Genomic DNA, 24,072 nt, shown 5'->3' with positions numbered 1-24,072 from the left:
ATGGAGCAAGGGTTATAATTGGACACCATTCTGTTGAAGAGTCATACGGACTCGAAACGTTAACTGTGTTCCTCTCCGCAGATGCTGCCAGACCTGATGAGCTTTTCCCGGGTATTTTTAATTTTTTAATTAATTTTATATTTATTTATATTTATTAGGAAGCTTACCCGGCTGAGGGTCGCAGGCAGTGCTGCAGGGGAGCCTTTGGCTGGGGGAGAGAGGATAAAGAGAAATGATAATGAAGAAGAGGGACCCAGTGAGATAGGGTTGCCAACCCATGGGTTTTGAAGAATGGAGCATTTAAGAGTGAACTGCACAATGGAGAGATCTGGCTAACCTTCCCAAGTAGAGGATGAGTGAACTTTGGACCTTTATTGGGCTGGAGGGACAGGTTGTCCCCACGTAAGGAAAGGATTGGCCCTGCGCTCGCTGGTGGGCGAGGAGCCGTCCAAGTTGGGTAGCAGCTGAGGGGTGCGCGCCCAGAGCTGGAGCGCGCCACAATGACGAATGGCGCGTGCGCGCGCACGCCCTCGCCCTCGCCCGCCGGGGGCGCGCCCGTCACATCGCGGCGCCCCGGCCTCGGATTGCCATGGCGGCCGGCGAGGAGGCCGGAGGCGCTGTGCCTGGCTTCCTGTTTGGCTCCCTCGCCTTCCAGCACCTCAATGCCGACTCGGACACGGTGAGTAGGCGGGGACAGGCCGGCTTCCAGCTTCCAGCCCACCGTCCACCCTCCCCGGTCCTTAAACCGGCTCCGCAGCCCCAGCGGGAAACCGCCTTCTAGAGCTACAGGTCAGAGAGACCGGGCCTCGGGAAGGGATGGGAAGGGATGGGAAGGGGGTGCCCCCCACCCCCACAACCACCACCACCACCACCAAACTCTCTGGATCTTGAGCTGACCCCCTCTCCCCCATCACTTCACAGCGTCTTGGGGTGACTCCCACCACCACCCCCCCCCCCCCCCCAGGGTCTTGGGGTGACTCCCACCACCCCCCCCCCTTCCCAGGGTCTTGGGGTGACTCCCACCCACCCCCCCCTTCCCAGGGTCTTGGGGTGACTCCCACCCACCCCCCCCCCTTCCCAGGGATTGGGGTGACTCCCACCCCCCTCCCCCCTTCCCACCCCCCTCCCCCCTTCCCAGGGTCATGGGGTGACTCCCACTCCCACCACCCCCCTTCCCGGGGTCTTGGGGTGAGCCCCACCCCCCACCCACCCTTCCCGGGATCTTGGGGTGAGCCCCACCCCACCACCCACCCTTCCCGGGATCTTGGGGTGAGCCCCACCCCACCACCCACCCTTCCCGGGATCTTGGGGTGAGCCCCACCCCCCCACCGTTCCCGGGATCTTGGGGTGAGCCCCACCCCACCACCCACCCACCCTTCCCGGGATCTTGGGGTGAGCCCCACCCACCCTTCCCGGGATCTTGGGGTGAGCCCCACCCACCCTTCCCGGGATCTTGGGGTGAGCCCCACCCACCCTTCCCGGGATCTTGGGGTGAGCCCCACCCACCCTTCCCGGGATCTTGGGGTGAGCCCCACCCACCCTTGCCGGGATCTTGGGGTGAGCCCCAACCCCCCCCACCCAACCTTCCCGGGATCTTGGGGTAAGCCCCACCCCCACCCACCCACCCTTCCCGGGATCTTGGGTTGAGCCCCACCCACCCACCCACCCACCCACCCTTCCCAGGATCTTGGGTTGAGCCCCACCCACCCACCCACCCACCCACCCTTCCCAGGATCTTGGGTTGAGCCCCACCCACCCACCCTTCCCAGGATCTTGGGTTGAGCCCCACCCACCCACCCTTCCCAGGATCTTGGGTTGAGCCCCACCCACCCACCCACCCTTCCCAGGATCTTGGGTTGAGCCCCACCCACCCACCCTTCCCAGGATCTTGGGTTGAGCCCCACCCACCCACCCACCCACCCACCCTTCCCAGGATCTTGGGTTGAGCCCCACCCACCCACCCACCCACCCACCCACCCTTCCCAGGATCTTGGGTTGAGCCCCACCCACCCACCCACCCACCCACCCTTCCCAGGATCTTGGGTTGAGCCCCACCCACCCACCCACCCACCCTTCCCAGGATCTTGGGTTGAGCCCCACCCACCCACCCACCCACCCTTCCCAGGATCTTGGGTTGAGCCCCACCCACCCTTCCCAGGATCTTGGGTTGAGCCCCACCCACCCACCCACCCACCCTTCCCAGGATCTTGGGTTGAGCCCCACCCACCCACCCACCCACCCACCCTTCCCAGGATCTTGGGTTGAGCCCCACCCACCCACCCACCCACCCTTCCCAGGATCTTGGGTTGAGCCCCACCCACCCACCCACCCACCCTTCCCAGGATCTTGGGTTGAGCCCCACCCACCCACCCACCCACTCTTCCCAGGATCTTGGGTTGAGCCCCACCCACCCACCCACCCACTCTTCCCAGGATCTTGGGTTGAGCCCCACCCACCCACCCACCCACTCTTCCCAGGATCTTGGGTTGAGCCCCACCCACCCACCCACCCTTCCCAGGATCTTGGGTTGAGCCCCACCCACCCACCCACCCTTCCCAGGATCTTGGGTTGAGCCCCACCCTCCCACCCACCCTTCCCAGGATCTTGGGTTGAGCCCCACCCACCCTCCCACCCACCCTTCCCAGGATCTTGGGTTGAGCCCCACCCACCCTCCCACCCACCCTCCCTCCCACCCACCCTTCCCAGGATCTTGGGTTGAGCCCCACCCACCCTCCCACCCACCCTTCCCAGGATCTTGGGTTGAGCCCCACCCACCCTCCCACCCACCCTTCCCAGGATCTTGGGTTGAGCCCCACCCACCCTCCCACCCACCCTTCCCAGGATGTTGGGCTGAGCCCCACCCACCCTCCCACCCACCCTTCCACCCACCCTTCCACCCACCCTTCCCAGGATGTTGGGCTGAGCCCCACCCACCCTTCCCAGGATCTTGGGCTGAGCCCCACCCACCCTTCCCAGGATCTTGGGCTGAGCCCCACCCACCCTCCCACCCACCCTTCCCAGGATGTTGGGCTGAGCCCCACCCACCCTCCCACCCACCCTTCCCAGGATGTTGGGCTGAGCCCCACCCACCCTCCCACCCACCCTTCCCAGGATCTTGGGCTGAGCCCCACCCACCCTCCCACCCACCCTTCCCAGGATGTTGGGCTGAGCCCCACCCACCCTCCCACCCACCCTTCCCAGGATCTTGGGCTGAGCCCCACCCACCCTTCCCAGGATCTTGGGCTGAGCCCCACCCACCCTTCCCAGGATCTTGGGCTGAGCCCCACCCACCCTCCCACCCACCCTTCCCAGGATCTTGGGCTGAGCCCCACCCACCCTCCCACCCACCCTTCCCAGGATCTTGGGTTGAGCCCCACCCACCCTCCCACCCACCCTTCCCAGGATCTTGGGTTGAGCCCCACCCACCCTCCCACCCACCCTTCCCAGGATCTTGGGTTGAGCCCCACCCACCCTCCCACCCACCCTTCCCAGGATCTTGGGTTGAGCCCCACCCACCCTCCCACCCACCCACCCTTGCCAGGATCTTGGGTTGAGCCCCACCCACCCACCCTTGCCAGGATCTTGGGTTGAGCCCCACCCACCCACCCACCCTTGCCAGGATCTTGGGTTGAGCCCCACCCACCCACCCACCCTTGCCAGGATCTTGGGTTGAGCCCCACCCACCCACCCACCCTTGCCAGGATCTTGGGTTGAGCCCCACCCACCCACCCACCCTTGCCAGGATCTTGGGTTGAGCCCCACCCACCCACCCACCCTTGCCAGGATCTTGGGTTGAGCCCCACCCACCCACCCACCCTTGCCAGGATCTTGGGTTGAGCCCCACCCACCCACCCACCCTTGCCAGGATCTTGGGTTGAGCCCCACCCACCCACCCACCCTTCCCAGGATCTTGGGTTGAGCCCCACCCACCCACCCACCCTTGCCAGGATCTTGGGTTGAGCCCCACCCACCCTTCCCAGGATCTTGGGTTGAGCCCCACCCACCCACCCACCCTTGCCAGGATCTTGGGTTGAGCCCCACCCACCCACCCACCCACCCACCCTTCCCAGGATCTTGGGTTGAGCCCCACCCACCCACCCACCCACCCTTCCCAGGATCTTGGGTTGAGCCCCACCCACCCACCCACCCACCCTTCCCAGGATCTTGGGTTGAGCCCCACCCACCCACCCACCCACCCTTCCCAGGATCTTGGGTTGAGCCCCACCCACCCTCCAACCCACCCTTCCCAGGATCTTGGGTTGAGCCCCACCCACCCACCCTTCCCAGGATCTTGGGTTGAGCCCCACCCACCCACCCTTCCCAGGATCTTGGGTTGAGCCCCACCCTTCCCAGGATCTTGGGTTGAGCCCCACCCTTCCCAGGATCTTGGGTTGAGCCCCACCCACCCACCCTTCCCAGGATCTTGGGTTGAGCCCCACCCACCCACCCTTCCCAGGATCTTGGGTTGAGCCCCACCCACCCACCCTTCCCAGGATCTTGGTTGAGCCCCACCCACCCACCCTTCCCAGGATCTTGGGTTGAGCCCCACCCACCCACCCTTCCCAGGATCTTGGGTTGAGCCCCACCCACCCACCCTTCCCAGGATCTTGGGTTGAGCCCCACCCACCCACCCTTCCCAGGATCTTGGGTTGAGCCCCACCCACCCACCCTTCCCAGGATCTTGGGTTGAGCCCCACCCACCCACCCTTGCCAGGATCTTGGGTTGAGCCCCACCCACCCACCCTTCCCAGGATCTTGGGTTGAGCCCCACCCACCCACCCTTCCCAGGATCTTGGGTTGAGCCCCACCCACCCACCCTTCCCAGGATCTTGGGCTGAGCCCCACCCACCCACCCTTGCCAGGATCTTGGGTTGAGCCCCACCCACCCACCCACCCACCCTTGCCAGGATCTTGGGTTGAGCCCCACCCACCCACCCACCCACCCTTGCCAGGATCTTGGGTTGAGCCCCACCCACCCACCCACCCTTGCCAGGATCTTGGGTTGAGCCCCACCCACCCACCCACCCTTGCCAGGATCTTGGGTTGAGCCCCACCCACCCACCCACCCTTCCCAGGATCTTGGATTGAGCCCCACCCACCCACCCTTCCCAGGATCTTGGATTGAGCCCCACCCACCCACCCTTCCCAGGATCTTGGATTGAGCCCCACCCACCCACCCTTCCCAGGATCTTGGGATGAGCCCCACCCACCCACCCACCCTTCCCAGGATCTTGGGTTGAGCCCCACCCACCCACCCACCCTTCCCAGGATCTTGGGTTGAGCCCCCACCCACCCACCCACCCTTCCCAGGATCTTGGGTTGAGCCCCACCCACCCTTCCACCCACCCACCCTTCCCAGGATCTTGGGTTGAGCCCCACCCACCCACCCTTCCACCCACCCACCCACCCTTCCCAGGATCTTGGGTTGAGCCCCACCCACCCTTCCCAGGATCTTGGGTTGAGCCCCACCCACCCACCCACCCTTCCCAGGATCTTGGGTTGAGCCCCACCCACCCACCCTTCCCAGGATCTTGGGTTGAGCCCCACCCACCCACCCACCCTTCCCAGGATCTTGGGTTGAGCCCCACCCACCCACCCACCCACCCTTCCCAGGATCTTGGGTTGAGCCCCACCCACCCACCCACCCACCCTTCCCAGGATCTTGGGTTGAGCCCCACCCACCCACCCACCCACCCACCCTTCCCAGGATCTTGGGTTGAGCCCCACCCACCCACCCTTCCCAGGATCTTGGGTTGAGCCCCACCCACCCACCCTTCCCAGGATCTTAGGTTGAGCCCCACCCACCCACCCTTCCCAGGATATTGGGTTGAGCCCCACCCACCCACCCACCCTTCCCAGGATCTTGGGTTGAGCCCCACCCACCCACCCACCCACCCTTCCCAGGATCTTGGGTTGAGCCCCACCCACCCACCCACCCTTGCCAGGATCTTGGGTTGAGCCCCACCCACCCACCCACCCTTCCCAGGATCTTGGGTTGAGCCCCACCCACCCACCCTTCCCAGGATCTTGGGGTGAGCCCCACCCACCCACCCACCCTTCCCAGGATCTTGGGTTGAGCCCCACCCACCCACCCACCCACCCTTGCCAGGATCTTGGGGTGAGCCCCACCCACCCACCCACCCTTGCCAGGATCTTGGGTTGAGCCCCACCCACCCACCCACCCTTGCCAGGATCTTGGGTTGAGCCCCACCCACCCACCCACCCTTGCCAGGATCTTGGGTTGAGCCACACCCACCCACCCACCCTTGCCAGGATCTTGGGTTGAGCCCCACCCACCCACCCACCCTTGCCAGGATCTTGGGTTGAGCCCCACCCACACACCCACCCTTGCCAGGATCTTGGGTTGAGCCCCACCCACCCACCCTTGCCAGGATCTTGGGTTGAGCCCCACCCACCCACCCTTGCCAGGATCTTGGGTTGAGCCCCACCCACCCTTGCCAGGATCTTGGGTTGAGCCCCACCCACCCACCATTCCCAGGATCTTGGGATGAGCCCCACCCACCCACCCACCCTTCCCAGGATCTTGGGTTGAGCCCCACCCACCCACCCACCCTTCCCAGGATCTTGGGTTGAGCCCCACCCACCCACCCTCCCACCCACCCTTCCCAGGATCTTGGGTTGAGCCCCACCCACCCACCCTTCCACCCACCCACCCTTCCCAGGATCTTGGGTTGAGCCCCACCCACCCTTGCCAGGATCTTGGGTTGAGCCCCACCCACCCACCCTTCCCAGGATCTTTGGTTGAGCCCCACCCACCCACCCACCCTTCCCAGGATCTTGGGTTGACCCCACCCACCCACCCACCCACCCGCCCTTCCCAGGATCTTGGGTTGAGCCCCACCCACCCACCCACCCTTGCCAGGATCTTGGGTTGAGCCCCACCCACCCACCCACCCTTGCCAGGATCTTGGGTTGAGCCCCACCCACCCACCCACCCTTGCCAGGATTTTTGGTTGAGCCCCACCCACCCACCCTTGCCAGGATCTTGGGTTGAGCCCCACCCACCCTTGCCAGGATCTTGGGTTGAGCCCCACCCACCCACCCACCCTTGCCAGGATCTTGGGTTGAGCCCCACCCACCCACCCTTCCCAGGATCTTGGGTTGAGCCCCACCCACCCACCCACCCTTCCCAGGATCTTGGGTTGAGCCCCACCCACCCACCCACCCACCCTTCCCAGGATCTTGGGTTGAGCCCCACCCACCCACCCACCCACCCTTCCCAGGATCTTGGGTTGAGCCCCACCCACCCACCCACCCACCCACCCTTCCCAGGATCTTGGGTTGAGCCCCACCCACCCACCCACCCACCCACCCTTCCCAGGATCTTGGGTTGAGCCCCACCCACCCACCCTTCCCAGGATCTTGGGTTGAGCCCCACCCACCCACCCTTCCCAGGATCTTAGGTTGAGCCCCACCCACCCACCCTTCCCAGGATATTGGGTTGAGCCCCACCCACCCACCCACCCTTCCCAGGATCTTGGGTTGAGCCCCACCCACCCACCCACCCACCCTTCCCAGGATCTTGGGTTGAGCCCCACCCACCCACCCACCCTTGCCAGGATCTTGGGTTGAGCCCCACCCACCCACCCACCCTTCCCAGGATCTTGGGTTGAGCCCCACCCACCCACCCTTCCCAGGATCTTGGGGTGAGCCCCACCCACCCACCCACCCTTCCCAGGATCTTGGGTTGAGCCCCACCCACCCACCCACCCACCCTTGCCAGGATCTTGGGGTGAGCCCCACCCACCCACCCACCCTTGCCAGGATCTTGGGTTGAGCCCCACCCACCCACCCACCCTTGCCAGGATCTTGGGTTGAGCCCCACCCACCCACCCACCCTTGCCAGGATCTTGGGTTGAGCCACACCCACCCACCCACCCTTGCCAGGATCTTGGGTTGAGCCCCACCCACCCACCCACCCTTGCCAGGATCTTGGGTTGAGCCCCACCCACACACCCACCCTTGCCAGGATCTTGGGTTGAGCCCCACCCACCCACCCTTGCCAGGATCTTGGGTTGAGCCCCACCCACCCACCCTTGCCAGGATCTTGGGTTGAGCCCCACCCACCCTTGCCAGGATCTTGGGTTGAGCCCCACCCACCCACCATTCCCAGGATCTTGGGTTGAGCCCCACCCACCCACCCACCCTTCCCAGGATCTTGGGTTGAGCCCCACCCACCCACCCACCCTTCCCAGGATCTTGGGTTGAGCCCCACCCACCCACCCTCCCACCCACCCTTCCCAGGATCTTGGGTTGAGCCCCACCCACCCACCCTTCCACCCACCCACCCTTCCCAGGATCTTGGGTTGAGCCCCACCCACCCTTGCCAGGATCTTGGGTTGAGCCCCACCCACCCACCCTTCCCAGGATCTTTGGTTGAGCCCCACCCACCCACCCACCCTTCCCAGGATCTTGGGTTGACCCCACCCACCCACCCACCCTTCCCAGGATCTTGGGTTGAGCCCCACCCACCCACCCACCCTTCCCAGGATTTGGGATGAGCCCCACCCACCCACCCACCCTTCCCAGGATATTGGGTTGAGCCCCACCCACCCACCCTTCCCAGGATCTTGGGTTGAGCCCCACCCACCCACCCTTCCCAGGATCTTGGGTTGAGCCCCACCCACCCACCCTTCCCAGGATCTTGGGTTGAGCCCCACCCTTCCCAGGATCTTGGGTTGAGCCCCACCCTTCCCAGGATCTTGGGTTGAGCCCCACCCTTCCCAGGATCTTGGGTTGAGCCCCACCCACCCACCCTTCCCAGGATCTTGGTTTGAGCCCCACCCACCCACCCTTCCCAGGATCTTGGGTTGAGCCCCACCCACCCACCCTTCCCAGGATCTTGGGTTGAGCCCCACCCACCCACACACCCACCCTTCCCAGGATCTTGGGTTGAGCCCCACCCACCCACCCACCCTTCCCAGGATCTTGGGGTGAGCCCCACCCACCCACCCACCCTTCCCAGGATCTTGGGGTGAGCCCCACCCACCCACCCACCCTTCCCAGGATATTGGGGTGAGCCCCACCCAGCCAACCACCCACCCTTCCCAGGATCTTGGGGTGAGCCCCACCCACCCACCCACCCACCCTTCCCAGGATCTTGGGGTGAGCCCCATCCACCCACCCTTCCCAGGATCTTGGGGTGAGCCCCACCCACCCACCCACCCTTCCCAGGATCTTGGGGTGAGCCCCACCCACCCACCCTTCCCAGGATCTTGGGGTGAGCCCCACCCACCCACCCTTCCCAGGATCTTGGGGTGAGCCCCACCCACCCTTACCAGGATCTTGGGGTGAGCCCCACCCTTCCCAGGATCTTGGGGTGAGCCCCACCCACCCACCCACCCTTCCCAGGATCTTGGGGTGAGCCCCACCCACCCACCCACCCTTCCCAGGATCTTGGGGTGAGCCCCACCCACCCACCCACCCTTCCCAGGATCTTGGGGTAAGCCCCACCCACCCACCCTTCCCAGGATCTTGGGGTGAGCCCCACCCACCCGCCCGTCCCAGGATCTTGGGGTGAGCCCCACCCACCCCCCCCCACCCACCCACCCTTCCCAGGATCTTGGGGTGAGACCCACCCACCCACCCTTCCCAGGATCTTGGGGTGAGACCCACCCACCCACCCTTCCCAGGATCTTGGGGTGAGCCCCACCCCCACCCTTCCCAGGATCTTGGGGTGAGCATCACGCACCCACCCTTCCCAGGATCTTGGGGTGAGCCCCACCCCCCCCACCCTTCCCAGGATCTTGGGGTGAGCCCCACCCACCCACCCACCCTTCCCAGGATCTTGGGTTGAGCCCCACCCACCCACCCACCCTTCCCAGGATCTTGGGTTGAGCCCCACCCACCCACCCACCCTTCCCAGGATCTTGGGTTGAGCCCCACCCACCCAGCCACCCTTCCAAAGATCTTGGGTTGAGCCCCACCCACCCACCCACCCTTCCCAGGATCTTGGGTTGAGCCCCACCCACCCTTCCCAGGATCTTGGGTTGAGCCCCACCCACCCACCCACCCTTCCCAGGATCTTGGGTGGAGCCCCCACCCACCCACCCTTGCCAGGATCTTGGGTTGAGCCCCACCCACCCACCCACCCTTGCCAGGATCTTGGGTTGAGCCCCACCCACCCACCCACCCTTGCCAGGATCTTGGGTTGAGCCCCACCCACCCACCCACCCTTGCCAGGATCTTGGGTTGAGCCCCACCCACCCACCCACCCTTGCCAGGATCTTGGGTTGAGCCCCACCCACCCACCCTTCCCAGGATCTTGGGTTGAGCCCCACCCACCCACCCACCCTTCCCAGGATCTTGGGATGAGCCCCACCCACCCACCCACCCTTCCCAGGATCTTGGGTTGAGCCCCACCCACCCACCCACCCTTCCCAGGATCTTGGGTTGAGCCCCACCCACCCACCCACCCTTCCCAGGATCTTGGGTTGAGCCCCACCCACCCACCCTTCCCAGGATCTTGGGTTGAGCCCCACCCACCCACCCTTCCCAGGATCTTGGGTTGAGCCCCACCCACCCTCCCAGGATCTTGGGTTGAGCCCCACCCACCCACCCTTCCCAGGATCTTGGGTTGAGCCCCACCCACCCACCCACCCTTCCCAGGATCTTGGGTTGAGGCCCACCCACCCACCCACCCTTCCCAGGATCTTGGGTTGAGCCCCACCCACCCACCCACCCACCCTTCCCAGGATCTTGGGTTGAGCCCCACCCACCCACCCACCCACCCTTCCCAGGATCTTGGGTTGAGCCCCACCCACCCACCCACCCTTGCCAGGATCTTGGGTTGAGCCCCACCCACCCACCCACCCTTCCCAGGATCTTGGGTTGAGCCCCACCCACCCACCCTTCCCAGGATCTTGGGGTGAGCCCCACCCACCCACCCACCCTTCCCAGGATCTTGGGTTGAGCCCCACCCACCCACCCACCCACCCACCCACCCTTGCCAGGATCTTGGGGTGAGCCCCACCCACCCACCCACCCTTGCCAGGATCTTGGGTTGAGCCCCACCCACCCACCCACCCTTGCCAGGATCTTGGGTTGAGCCCCACCCACCCACCCACCCTTGCCAGGATCTTGGGTTGAGCCCCACCCACCCACCCACCCTTGCCAGGATCTTGGGTTGAGCCACACCCACCCACCCACCCTTGCCAGGATCTTGGGTTGAGCCCCACCCACCCACCCACCCTTGCCAGGATCTTGGGTTGAGCCCCACCCACACACCCACCCTTGCCAGGATCTTGGGTTGAGCCCCACCCACCCACCCTTGCCAGGATCTTGGGTTGAGCCCCACCCACCCACCCTTGCCAGGATCTTGGGTTGAGCCCCACCCACCCTTGCCAGGATCTTGGGTTGAGCCCCACCCACCCACCATTCCCAGGATCTTGGGATGAGCCCCACCCACCCACCCACCCTTCCCAGGATCTTGGGTTGAGCCCCACCCACCCACCCACCCGTGCCAGGATCTTGGGTTGAGCCCCACCCACCCACCCACCCTTGCCAGGATCTTGGGTTGAGCCCCACCCACCCACCCACCCTTGCCAGGATCTTGGGTTGAGCCCCACCCAACCTTGCCAGGATCTTGGGTTGAGCCCCACCCACCCACCCTTCCCAGGATCTTGGGTTGAGCCCCACCCACCCACCCTTCCCAGGATCTTGGGATGAGCCCCACCCACCCACCCACCCTTGCCAGGATCTTGGGTTGAGCCCCACCCACCCACCCACCCTTGCCAGGATCTTGGGTTGAGCCCCACCCACCCACCCACCCTTGCCAGGATCTTGGGTTGAGCCCCACCCACCCACCCACCCTTGCCAGGATCTTGGGTTGAGCCCCACCCACCCACCCTTGCCAGGATCTTGGGTTGAGCCCCACCCACCCACCCTTGCCAGGATCTTGGGTTGAGCCCCACCCACCCTTGCCAGGATCTTGGCTTGAGCCCCACCCACCCACCCTTCCCAGGATCTTGGGTTGAGCCCCACCCACCCACCCACCCACCCTTCCCAGGATCTTGGGTTGAGCCCCACCCACCCACCCTTCCCAGGATCTTGGGTTGAGCCCCACCCACCCACCCACCCTTCCCAGGATCTTGGGTTGAGCCCCTCCCACCCACCCACCCTTCCCAGGATCTTGGGTTGAGCCCCACCCACCCACCCACCCTTCCCAGGATCTTGGGTTGAGCCCCACCCAGGATCTTGGGTTGAGCCCCACCCACCCACCCACCCTTGCCAGGATCTTGGGTTGAGCCCCACCCACCCACCCACCCTTGCCAGGATCTTGGGTTGAGCCCCACCCACCCTTGCCAGGATCTTGGGTTGAGCCCCACCCACCCACCCAACCTTGCCAGGATCTTGGGTTGAGCCCCACCCACCCACCCACCCTTGCCAGGATCTTGGGTTGAGCCCCACCCACCCTCCCACCCACCCTTCCCAGGATCTTGGGTTGAGCCCCACCCACCCACCCACCCTTCCCAGGATCTTGGGTTGAGCCCCACCCACCCACCCACCCTTCCCAGGGTCTTGGGTTGAGCCCCACCCACCCACCCACCCACCCACCCTTCCCAGGATCTTGGGTTGAGCCCCACCCACCCACCCACCCTTGCCAGGATCTTGGGTTGAGCCCCACCCACCCACCCACCCTTGCCAGGATCTTGGGTTGAGCCCCACCCACCCACCCACCCTTGCCAGGATCTTGGGTTGAGCCCCACCCACCCACCCACCCTTGCCAGGATCTTGGGTTGAGCCCCACCCACCCACCCACCCTTGCCAGGATCTTGGGTTGAGCCCCACCCACCCACCCTTGCCAGGATCTTGGGTTGAGCCCCACCCACCCTTGCCAGGATCTTGGGTTGAGCCCCACCCACCCACCCACCCTTGCCAGGATCTTGGGTTGAGCCCCACCCACCCACCCACCCTTGCCAGGATCTTGGGTTGAGCCCCACCCACCCACCCACCCTTGCCAGGATCTTGGGTTGAGCCCCACCCACCCACCCACCCTTGCCAGGATCTTGGGTTGAGCCCCACCCACCCTTGCCAGGATCTTGGGTTGAGCCCCACCCACCCACCCTTCCCAGGATCTTGGTTTGAGCCCCACCCACCCACCCACCCTTCCCAGGATCTTGGGATGAGCCCCACCCACCCACCCACCCACCCTTCCCAGGATCTTGGGTTGAGCCCCACCCACCCACCCACCCTTCCCAGGATCTTGGGTTGAGCCCCACCCACCCTTCCACCCACCCACCCTTCCCAGGATCTTGGGTCGAGCCCCACCCACCCACCCTTCCACCCACCCACCCACCCTTCCCAGGATCTTGGGTTGAGCCCCACCCACCCTTCCCAGGATCTTGGGTTGAGCCCCACCCACCCACCCACCCTTCCCAGGATCTTGGGTTGAGCCCCACCCTTCCCAGGATCTTGGGTTGAGCCCCACCCTTCCCAGGATCTTGGGTTGACCCCACCCACCCACCCTTCCCAGGATCTTGGGTTGAGCCCCACCCACCCACCCACCCTTCCCAGGATTTGGGATGAGCCCCACCCACCCACCCACCCTTCCCAGGATCTTGGGTTGAGCCCCACCCACCCACCCACCCTTCCCAGGATCTTGGGTTGAGCCCCACCCACCCACCCACCCTTCCCAGGATCTTGGGTTGAGCCCCACCCACCCACCCACCCTTCCCAGGATCTTGGGTTGAGCCCCACCCACCCACCCACCCTTCCCAGGATATTGGGTTGAGCCCCACCCACCCACCCTTCCCAGGATCTTGGGTTGAGCCCCACCCACCCACCCTTCCCAGGATCTTGGGTTGAGCCCCACCCACCCACCCATCCCAGGATCTTGGGTTGAGCCCCACCCATCCCAGGATCTTGGGTTGAGCCCCACCCTTCCCAGGATCTTAGGTTGAGCCCCACCCACCCACCCTTCCCAGGATATTGGGTTGAGCCCCACCCACCCACCCACCCTTCCCAGGATCTTGGGTTGAGCCCCACCCACCCACCCACCCACCCTTGCCAGGATCTTGGGTTGAGCCCCACCCACCCACCCACCCTTGCCAGGATCTTGGGTTGAGCCCCACCCACCCACCCACCCTTCCCAGGATCTTGGGTTGAGCCCCACCCACCCACCCTTCCCAGGATCTTGGGGTGAGCCCCACCCACCCACCCACCCTTCCCAGGATCTTGGGTTGAGCCCCACCCACCCACCCACCCACCCTTGCCAGGATCTTGGGGTGAGCCCCACCCACCCACCCACCCTTGCCAGGATCTTGGGTTGAGCCCCACCCACCCACCCACCCTTGCCAGGATCTTGGGTTGAGCCCCACCCACCCACCCACCCTTGCCAGGATCTTGGGTTGAGCCACACCCACCCACCCTTGCCAGGATCTTGGGTTGAGCCCCACCCACCCACCCACCCTTGCCAGGATCTTGGGTTGAGCCCCACCCACACACCCACCCTTGCCAGGATCTTGGGTTGAGCCCCACCCACCCACCCTTGCCAGGATCTTGGGTTGAGCCCCACCCACCCACCCTTGCCAGGATCTTGGGTTGAGCCCCACCCACCCTTGCCAGGATCTTGGGTTGAGCCCCACCCACCCACCATTCCCAGGATCTTGGGATGAGCCCCACCCACCCACCCACCCTTCCCAGGATCTTGGGTTGAGCCCCTCCCACCCACCCACCCTTCCCAGGATCTTGGGTTGAGCCCCACCCACCCACCCTCCCACCCACCCTTCCCACGATCTTGGGTTGAGCCCCACCCACCCACCCTTCCACCCACCCACCCTTCCCAGGATCTTGGGTTGAGCCCCACCCACCCTTGCCAGGATCTTGGGTTGAGCCCCACCCACCCACCCTTCCCAGGATCTTTGGTTGAGCCCCACCCACCCACCCACCCTTCCCAGGATCTTGGGTTGACCCCACCCACCCACCCACCCACCCGCCCTTCCCAGGATCTTGGGTTGAGCCCCACCCACCCACCCACCCTTCCCAGGATTTGGGATGAGCCCCACCCACCCACCCACCCTTCCCAGGATCTTGGGTTGAGCCCCACCCACCCACCCTTCCCAGGATCTTGGGTTGAGCCCCACCCACCCACCCTTCCCAGGATCTTGGGTTGAGCCCCACCCTTCCCAGGATCTTGGGTTGAGCCCCACCCTTCCCAGGATCTTGGGTTGAGCCCCACCCACCCACCCTTCCCAGGATCTTGGTTTGAGCCCCACCCACCCACCCTTCCCAGGATCTTGGGTTGAGCCCCACCCACCCACCCTTCCCAGGATCTTGGGTTTAGCCCCACCCACCCACACACCCACCCTTCCCAGGATCTTGGGTTGAGCCCCACCCACCCACCCACCCTTCCCAGGATCTTGGGGTGAGCCCCACCCACCCACCCACCCTTCCCAGGATCTTGGGGTGAGCCCCACCCACCCACCCACCCTTCCCAGGATATTGGGGTGAGCCCCACCCAGCCAACCACCCACCCTTCCCAGGATCTTGGGGTGAGCCCCACCCACCCACCCACCCACCCTTCCCAGGATCTTGGGGTGAGCCCCATCCACCCACCCTTCCCAGGATCTTGGGGTGAGCCCCACCCACCCACCCACCCTTCCCAGGATCTTGGGGTGAGCCCCACCCACCCACCCTTCCCAGGATCTTGGGGTGAGCCCCACCCACCCTTACCAGGATCTTGGGGTGAGCCCCACCCTTCCCAGGATCTTGGGGTGAGCCCCACCCACCCACCCACCCTTCCCAGGATCTTGGGGTGAGCCCCACCCACCCACCCACCCTTCCCAGGATCTTGGGGTGAGCCCCACCCACCCACCCACCCTTCCCAGGATCTTGGGGTAAGCCCCACCCACCCACCCTTCCCAGGATCTTGGGGTGAGCCCCACCCACCCGCCCGTCCCAGGATCTTGGGGTGAGCCCCACCCACCCCCCCCCACCCACCCACCCTTCCCAGGATCTTGGGGTGAGACCCACCCACCCACCCTTCCCAGGATCGTGGGGTGAGACCCACCCACCCACCCTTCCCAGGATCTTGGGGTGAGCCCCACCCCCACCCTTCCCAGGATCTTGGGGTGAGCATCACGCACCCACCCTTCCCAGGATCTTGGGGTGAGCCCCACCCCCCCCACCCTTTCCAGGATCTTGGGGTGAGCCCCACCCACCCATCCACCCTTCCCAGGATCTTGGGTTGAGCCCCACCCACCCACCCACCCTTCCCAGGATCTTGGGTTGAGCCCCACCCACCCACCCACCCTTCCCAGGATCTTGGGTTGAGCCCCACCCACCCAGCCACCCTTCCAAAGATCTTGGGTTGAGCCCCACCCACCCACCCACCCTTCCCAGGATCTTGGGTTGAGCCCCACCCACCCTTCCCAGGATCTTGGGTTGAGCCCCACCCACCCACCCACCCTTCCCAGGATCTTGGGTGGAGCCCCACCCACCCACCCACCCTTCCCAGGATCTTGGGTTGAGCCCCACCCACCCACCCACCCTTCCCAGGATCTTGGGTTGAGCCCCACCCACCCACCCACCCTTCCCAGGATCTTGGGTTGAGCCCCACCCACCCACCCTTCCCAGGATCTTGGGTTGAGCCCCACCCACCCACCCACCCTTCCCAGGATCTTGGGTTGAGCCCCACCCACCCACCCACCCTTCCCAGGATCTTGGGTTGAGCCCCACCCACCCACCCACCCTTCCCAGGATCTTGGGTTGAGCCCCACCCACCCACCCACCCTTCCCAGGATCTTGGGTTGAGCCCCACCCACCCACCCACCCTTCCCAGGATCTTGGGTTGAGCCCCACCCACCCACCCACCCTTCCCAGGATCTTGGGTTGAGCCCCACCCACCCACCCACCCTTCCCAGGATCTTGGGTTGAGCGCCACCCACCCACCCTTCCCAGGATCTTGGGTTGAGCCCCACCCACCCACCCACCCTTCCCAGGATCTTAGGTTGAGCCCCACCCACCCACCCACCCTTCCCAGGATCTTGGGTTGAGCCCCACCCACCCACCCACCCTTCCCAGGATCTTGGGTTGAGCCCCACCCACCCACCCTTGCCAGGATCTTGGGTTGAGCCCCACCCACCCACCCACCCTTGCCAGGATCTTGGGTTGAGCCCCACCCACCCACCCACCCTTGCCAGGATCTTGGGTTGAGCCCCACCCACCCACCCACCCTTGCCAGGATCTTGGGTTGAGCCCCACCCACCCACCCACCCTTGCCAGGATCTTGGGTTGAGCCCCACCCACCCACCCACCCTTGCCAGGATCTTGGGTTGAGCCCCACCCACCCACCCTTCCCAGGATCTTGGGTTGAGCCCCACCCACCCACCCACCCTTCCCAGGATCTTGGGATGAGCCCCACCCACCCACCCACCCTTCCCAGGATCTTGGGTTGAGCCCCACCCACCCACCCACCCTTCCCAGGATCTTGGGTTGAGCCCCACCCACCCACCCACCCTTCCCAGGATCTTGGGTTGAGCCCCACCCACCCACCCTTCCCAGGATCTTGGGTTGAGCCCCACCCACCCACCCTTCCCAGGATCTTGGGTTGAGCCCCACCCACCCTCCCAGGATCTTGGGTTGAGCCCCACCCACCCACCCTTCCCAGGATCTTGGGTTGAGCCCCACCCACCCACCCACCCTTCCCAGGATCTTGGGTTGAGGCCCACCCACCCACCCACCCTTGCCAGGATCTTGGGTTGAGCCCCACCCACCCACCCACCCACCCTTGCCAGGATCTTGGGTTGAGCCCCACCCTTCCCAGGATCTTGGGTTGAGCCCCACCCTTCCCAGGATCTTGGGTTGAGCCCCACCCACCCACCCTTCCCAGGATCTTGGTTTGAGCCCCACCCACCCACCCTTCCCAGGATCTTGGGTTGAGCCCCACCCACCCACCCTTCCCAGGATCTTGGGTTTAGCCCCACCCACCCACACACCCACCCTTCCCAGGATCTTGGGTTGAGCCCCACCCACCCACCCACCCTTCCCAGGATCTTGGGGTGAGCCCCACCCACCCACCCACCCTTCCCAGGATCTTGGGGTGAGCCCCACCCACCCACCCACCCTTCCCAGGATATTGGGGTGAGCCCCACCCAGCCAACCACCCACCCTTCCCAGGATCTTGGGGTGAGCCCCACCCACCCACCCACCCACCCTTCCCAGGATCTTGGGGTGAGCCCCACCCTTCCCAGGATCTTGGGTTGAGCCCCACCCACCCACCCACCCTTGCCAGGATCTTGGGTTGAGCCCCACCCACCCACCCACCCTTGCCAGGATCTTGGGTTGAGCCACACCCACCCACCCACCCTTGCCAGGATCTTGGGTTGAGCCCCACCCACCCACCCACCCTTGCCAGGATCTTGGGTTGAGCCCCACCCACACACCCACCCTTGCCAGGATCTTGGGTTGAGCCCCACCCACCCACCCTTGCCAGGATCTTGGGTTGAGCCCCACCCACCCACCCTTGCCAGGATCTTGGGTTGAGCCCGACCCACCCTTGCCAGGATCTTGGGTTGAGCCCCACCCACCCACCATTCCCAGGATCTTGGGATGAGCCCCACCCACCCACCCACCCTTCCCAGGATCTTGGGTTGAGCCCCACCCACCCACCCACCCTTCCCAAGATCTTGGGTTGAGCCCCACCCACCCACCCTCCCACCCACCCTTCCCAGGATCTTGGGTTGAGCCCCACCCACACACCCACCCTTGCCAGGATCTTGGGTTGAGCCCCACCCACCCACCCTTGCCAGGATCTTGGGTTGAGCCCCACCCACCCACCCTTGCCAGGATCTTGGGTTGAGCCCCACCCACCCTTGCCAGGATCTTGGGTTGAGCCCCACCCACCCACCATTCCCAGGATCTTGGGATGAGCCCCACCCACCCACCCACCCTTCCCAGGATCTTGGGTTGAGCCCCACCCACCCACCCACCCTTCCCAGGATCTTGGGTTGAGCCCCACCCACCCACCCTCCCACCCACCCTTCCCAGGATCTTGGGTTGAGCCCCACCCACCCACCCTTCCACCCACCCACCCTTCCCAGGATCTTGGGTTGAGCCCCACCCACCCTTGCCAGGATCTTGGGTTGAGCCCCACCCACCCACCCTTCCCAGGATCTTGGGTTGAGCCCCACCCACCCACCCACCCTTCCCAGGATCTTGGGTTGACCCCACCCACCCACCCACCCACCCGCCCTTCCCAGGATCTTGGGTTGAGCCCCACCCACCCACCCACCCTTCCCAGGATTTGGGATGAGCCCCACCCACCCACCCACCCTTCCCAGGATATTGGGTTGAGCCCCACCCACCCACCCTTCCCAGGATCTTGGGTTGAGCCCCACCCACCCACCCTTCCCAGGATCTTGGGTTGAGCCCCACCCACCCACCCACCCTTCCCAGGATCTTGGGTTGAGCCCCACCCACCCACCCACCCTTCCCAGGATCTTGGGTTGAGCCCCACCCACCCACCCACCCTTCCCAGGATCTTGGGTTGAGCGCCACCCACCCACCCTTCCCAGGATCTTGGGTTGAGCCCCACCCACCCACCCTTCCCAGGATCTTAGGTTGAGCCCCACCCACCCACCCACCCTTCCCAGGATCTTGGGTTGAGCCCCACCCACCCACCCACCCTTCCCAGGATCTTGGGTTGAGCCCCACCCACCCACCCTTGCCAGGATCTTGGGTTGAGCCCCACCCACCCACCCACCCTTGCCAGGATCTTGGGTTGAGCCCCACCCACCCTTGCCAGGATCTTGGGTTGAGCCCCACCCACCCACCCACCCTTGCCAGGATCTTGGGTTGAGCCCCACCCACCCACCCACCCTTGCCAGGATCTTGGGTTGAGCCCCACCCACCCACCCACCCTTGCCAGGATCTTGGGTTGAGCCCCACCCACCCACCCTTCCCAGGATGTTGGGTTGAGCCCCACCCACCCACCCACCCTTCCCAGGATCTTGGGATGAGCCCCACCCACCCACCCACCCTTCCCAGGATCTTGGGTTGAGCCCCACCCACCCACCCACCCTTCCCAGGATCTTGGGTTGAGCCCCACCCACCCACCCACCCTTCCCAGGATCTTGGGTTGAGCCCCACCCACCCACCCTTCCCAGGATCTTGGGTTGAGCCCCACCCACCCACCCTTCCCAGGATCTTGGGTTGAGCCCCACCCACCCTCCCAGGATCTTGGGTTGAGCCCCACCCACCCACCCTTCCCAGGATCTTGGGTTGAGCCCCACCCACCCACCCACCCTTCCCAGGATCTTGGGTTGAGGCCCACCCACCCACCCACCCTTCCCAGGATCTTGGGTTGAGCCCCACCCACCCACCCACCCACCCTTCCCAGGATCTTGGGTTGAGCCCCACCCACCCACCCACCCTTGCCAGGATCTTGGGGTGAGAACAACCCACCCACCCTTCCCAGGATCGTGGGGTGAGACCCACCCACCCACCCTTCCCAGGATCTTGGGGTGAGCCCCACCCCCACCCTTCCCAGGATCTTGGGGTGAGCATCACGCACCCACCCTTCCCAGGATCTTGGGGTGAGCCCCACCCCCCCCACCCTTTCCAGGATCTTGGGGTGAGCCCCACCCACCCATCCACCCTTCCCAGGATCTTGGGTTGAGCCCCACCCACCCACCCACCCTTCCCAGGATCTTGGGTTGAGCCCCACCCACCCACCCACCCTTCCCAGGATCTTGGGTTGAGCCCCACCCACCCAGCCACCCTTCCAAAGATCTTGGGTTGAGCCCCACCCACCCACCCACCCTTCCCAGGATCTTGGGTTGAGCCCCACCCACCCTTCCCAGGATCTTGGGTTGAGCCCCACCCACCCACCCACCCTTCCCAGGATCTTGGGTGGAGCCCCACCCACCCACCCACCCTTCCCAGGATCTTGGGTTGAGCCCCACCCACCCACCCACCCTTCCCAGGATCTTGGGTTGAGCCCCACCCACCCACCCTTCCCAGGATCTTGGGTTGAGCCCCACCCACCCACCCACCCTTCCCAGGATCTTGGGTTGAGCCCCACCCACCCACCCACCCTTCCCAGGATCTTGGGTTGAGCCCCACCCACCCACCCACCCTTCCCAGGATCTTGGGTTGAGCCCCACCCACCCACCCACCCTTCCCAGGATCTTGGGTTGAGCCCCACCCACCCACCCACCCTTCCCAGGATCTTGGGTTGAGCCCCACCCACCCACCCACCCTTCCCAGGATCTTGGGTTGAGCCCCACCCACCCACCCACCCTTCCCAGGATCTTGGGTTGAGCGCCACCCACCCACCCTTCCCAGGATCTTGGGTTGAGCCCCACCCACCCACCCACCCTTCCCAGGATCTTAGGTTGAGCCCCACCCACCCACCCACCCTTCCCAGGATCTTGGGTTGAGCCCCACCCACCCACCCACCCTTCCCAGGATCTTGGGTTGAGCCCCACCCACCCACCCTTGCCAGGATCTTGGGTTGAGCCCCACCCACCCACCCACCCTTGCCAGGATCTTGGGTTGAGCCCCACCCACCCACCCACCCTTGCCAGGATCTTGGGTTGAGCCCCACCCACCCACCCACCCTTGCCAGGATCTTGGGTTGAGCCCCACCCACCCACCCACCCTTGCCAGGATCTTGGGTTGAGCCCCACCCACCCACCCTTGCCAGGATCTTGGGTTGAGCCCCACCCACCCACCCTTCCCAGGATCTTGGGTTGAGCCCCACCCACCCACCCACCCTTCCCAGGATCTTGGGATGAGCCCCACCCACCCACCCACCCTTCCCAGGATCTTGGGTTGAGCCCCACCCACCCACCCACCCTTCCCAGGATCTTGGGTTGAGCCCCACCCACCCACCCACCCTTCCCAGGATCTTGGGTTGAGCCCCACCCACCCACCCTTCCCAGGATCTTGGGTTGAGCCCCACCCACCCACCCTTCCCAGGATCTTGGGTTGAGCCCCACCCACCCTCCCAGGATCTTGGGTTGAGCCCCACCCACCCACCCTTCCCAGGATCTTGGGTTGAGCCCCACCCACCCACCCACCCTTCCCAGGATCTTGGGTTGAGGCCCACCCACCCACCCACCCTTGCCAGGATCTTGGGTTGAGCCCCACCCACCCACCCACCCACCCTTGCCAGGATCTTGGGTTGAGCCCCACCCTTCCCAGGATCTTGGGTTGAGCCCCACCCTTCCCAGGATCTTGGGTTGAGCCCCACCCACCCACCCTTCCCAGGATCTTGGTTTGAGCCCCACCCACCCACCCTTCCCAGGATCTTGGGTTGAGCCCCACCCACCCACCCTTCCCAGGATCTTGGGTTTAGCCCCACCCACCCACACACCCACCCTTCCCAGGATCTTGGGTTGAGCCCCACCCACCCACCCACCCTTCCCAGGATCTTGGGGTGAGCCCCACCCACCCACCCACCCTTCCCAGGATCTTGGGGTGAGCCCCACCCACCCACCCACCCTTCCCAGGATATTGGGGTGAGCCCCACCCAGCCAACCACCCACCCTTCCCAGGATCTTGGGGTGAGCCCCACCCACCCACCCACCCACCCTTCCCAGGATCTTGGGGTGAGCCCCATCCACCCACCCTTCCCAGGATCTTGGGGTGAGCCCCACCCACCCACCCACCCTTCCCAGGATCTTGGGGTGAGCCCCACCCACCCACCCTTCCCAGGATCTTGGGGTGAGCCCCACCCACCCTTACCAGGATCTTGGGGTGAGCCCCACCCTTCCCAGGATCTTGGGGTGAGCCCCACCCACCCACCCACCCTTCCCAGGATCTTGGGGTGAGCCCCACCCACCCACCCACCCTTCCCAGGATCTTGGGGTGAGCCCCACCCACCCACCCACCCTTCCCAGGATCTTGGGGTAAGCCCCACCCACCCACCCTTCCCAGGATCTTGGGGTGAGCCCCACCCACCCGCCCGTCCCAGGATCTTGGGGTGAGCCCCACCCACCCCCCCCCACCCACCCACCCTTCCCAGGATCTTGGGGTGAGACCCACCCACCCACCCTTCCCAGGATCTTGGGGTGAGACCCACCCACCCACCCTTCCCAGGATCTTGGGGTGAGCCCCACCCCCACCCTTCCCAGGATCTTGGGGTGAGCATCACGCACCCACCCTTCCCAGGATCTTGGGGTGAGCCCCACCCCCCCCACCCTTTCCAGGATCTTGGGGTGAGCCCCACCCACCCATCCACCCTTCCCAGGATCTTGGGTTGAGCCCCACCCACCCACCCACCCTTCCCAGGATCTTGGGTTGAGCCCCACCCACCCACCCACCCTTCCCAGGATCTTGGGTTGAGCCCCACCCACCCAGCCACCCTTCCAAAGATCTTGGGTTGAGCCCCACCCACCCACCCACCCTTCCCAGGATCTTGGGTTGAGCCCCACCCACCCTTCCCAGGATCTTGGGTTGAGCCCCACCCACCCACCCACCCTTCCCAGGATCTTGGGTGGAGCCCCACCCACCCACCCACCCTTCCCAGGATCTTGGGTTGAGCCCCACCCACCCACACACCCTTCCCAGGATCATGGGTTGAGCCCCACCCACCCACCCTTCCCAGGATCTTGGGTTGAGCCCCACCCACCCACCCACCCTTCCCAGGATCTTGGGTTGAGCCCCACCCACCCACCCACCCTTCCCAGGATCTTGGGTTGAGCCCCACCCACCCACCCACCCTTCCCAGGATCTTGGGTTGAGCCCCACCCACCCACCCACCCTTCCCAGGATCTTGGGTTGAGCCCCACCCACCCACCCACCCTTCCCAGGATCTTGGGTTGAGCCCCACCCACCCACCCACCCTTCCCAGGATCTTGGGTTGAGCCCCACCCACCCACCCACCCTTCCCAGGATCTTGGGTTGAGCGCCACCCACCCACCCTTCCCAGGATCTTGGGTTGAGCCCCACCCACCCACCCACCCTTCCCAGGATCTTAGGTTGAGCCCCACCCACCCACCCACCCTTCCCAGGATCTTGGGTTGAGCCCCACCCACCCACCCACCCTTCCCAGGATCTTGGGTTGAGCCCCACCCACCCACCCTTGCCAGGATCTTGGGTTGAGCC

At 65.6% G+C, this 24,072-nt stretch overlaps 1 protein-coding gene across 2 annotated transcripts in view; it reads left to right on the top strand.

Moving 5' to 3' along the window:
• The first annotated feature begins 557 nt into the window (after nucleotides 1-557).
• The window catches only part of abraxas1 (abraxas 1, BRCA1 A complex subunit), a 108,682-nt gene continuing 85,167 nt past the window's right edge, over nucleotides 558-24,072 (top strand). Inside the window, exon 1 of one of the 2 annotated variants that reach the window (XM_041187170.1) lies at nucleotides 558-679. Coding sequence is in view for 1 of the 2 variants with exons in the window: in XM_041187160.1 (XP_041043094.1) it covers nucleotides 590-679 (90 nt within the window). In the remaining variant the exon portion in view is untranslated. The remainder of the gene's footprint in view (nucleotides 680-24,072) is intronic. The other variant, XM_041187160.1, reaches the window with a different exon arrangement.

This window comes from Carcharodon carcharias, chromosome 1, assembly GCF_017639515.1.
Source record: "Carcharodon carcharias isolate sCarCar2 chromosome 1, sCarCar2.pri, whole genome shotgun sequence".
Classification (NCBI taxonomy): Eukaryota; Metazoa; Chordata; class Chondrichthyes; order Lamniformes; family Lamnidae; genus Carcharodon; species Carcharodon carcharias.
Note: the sequence above shows the minus strand (reverse complement) of the source record. Positions and strands in the feature narration are given on the sequence as shown.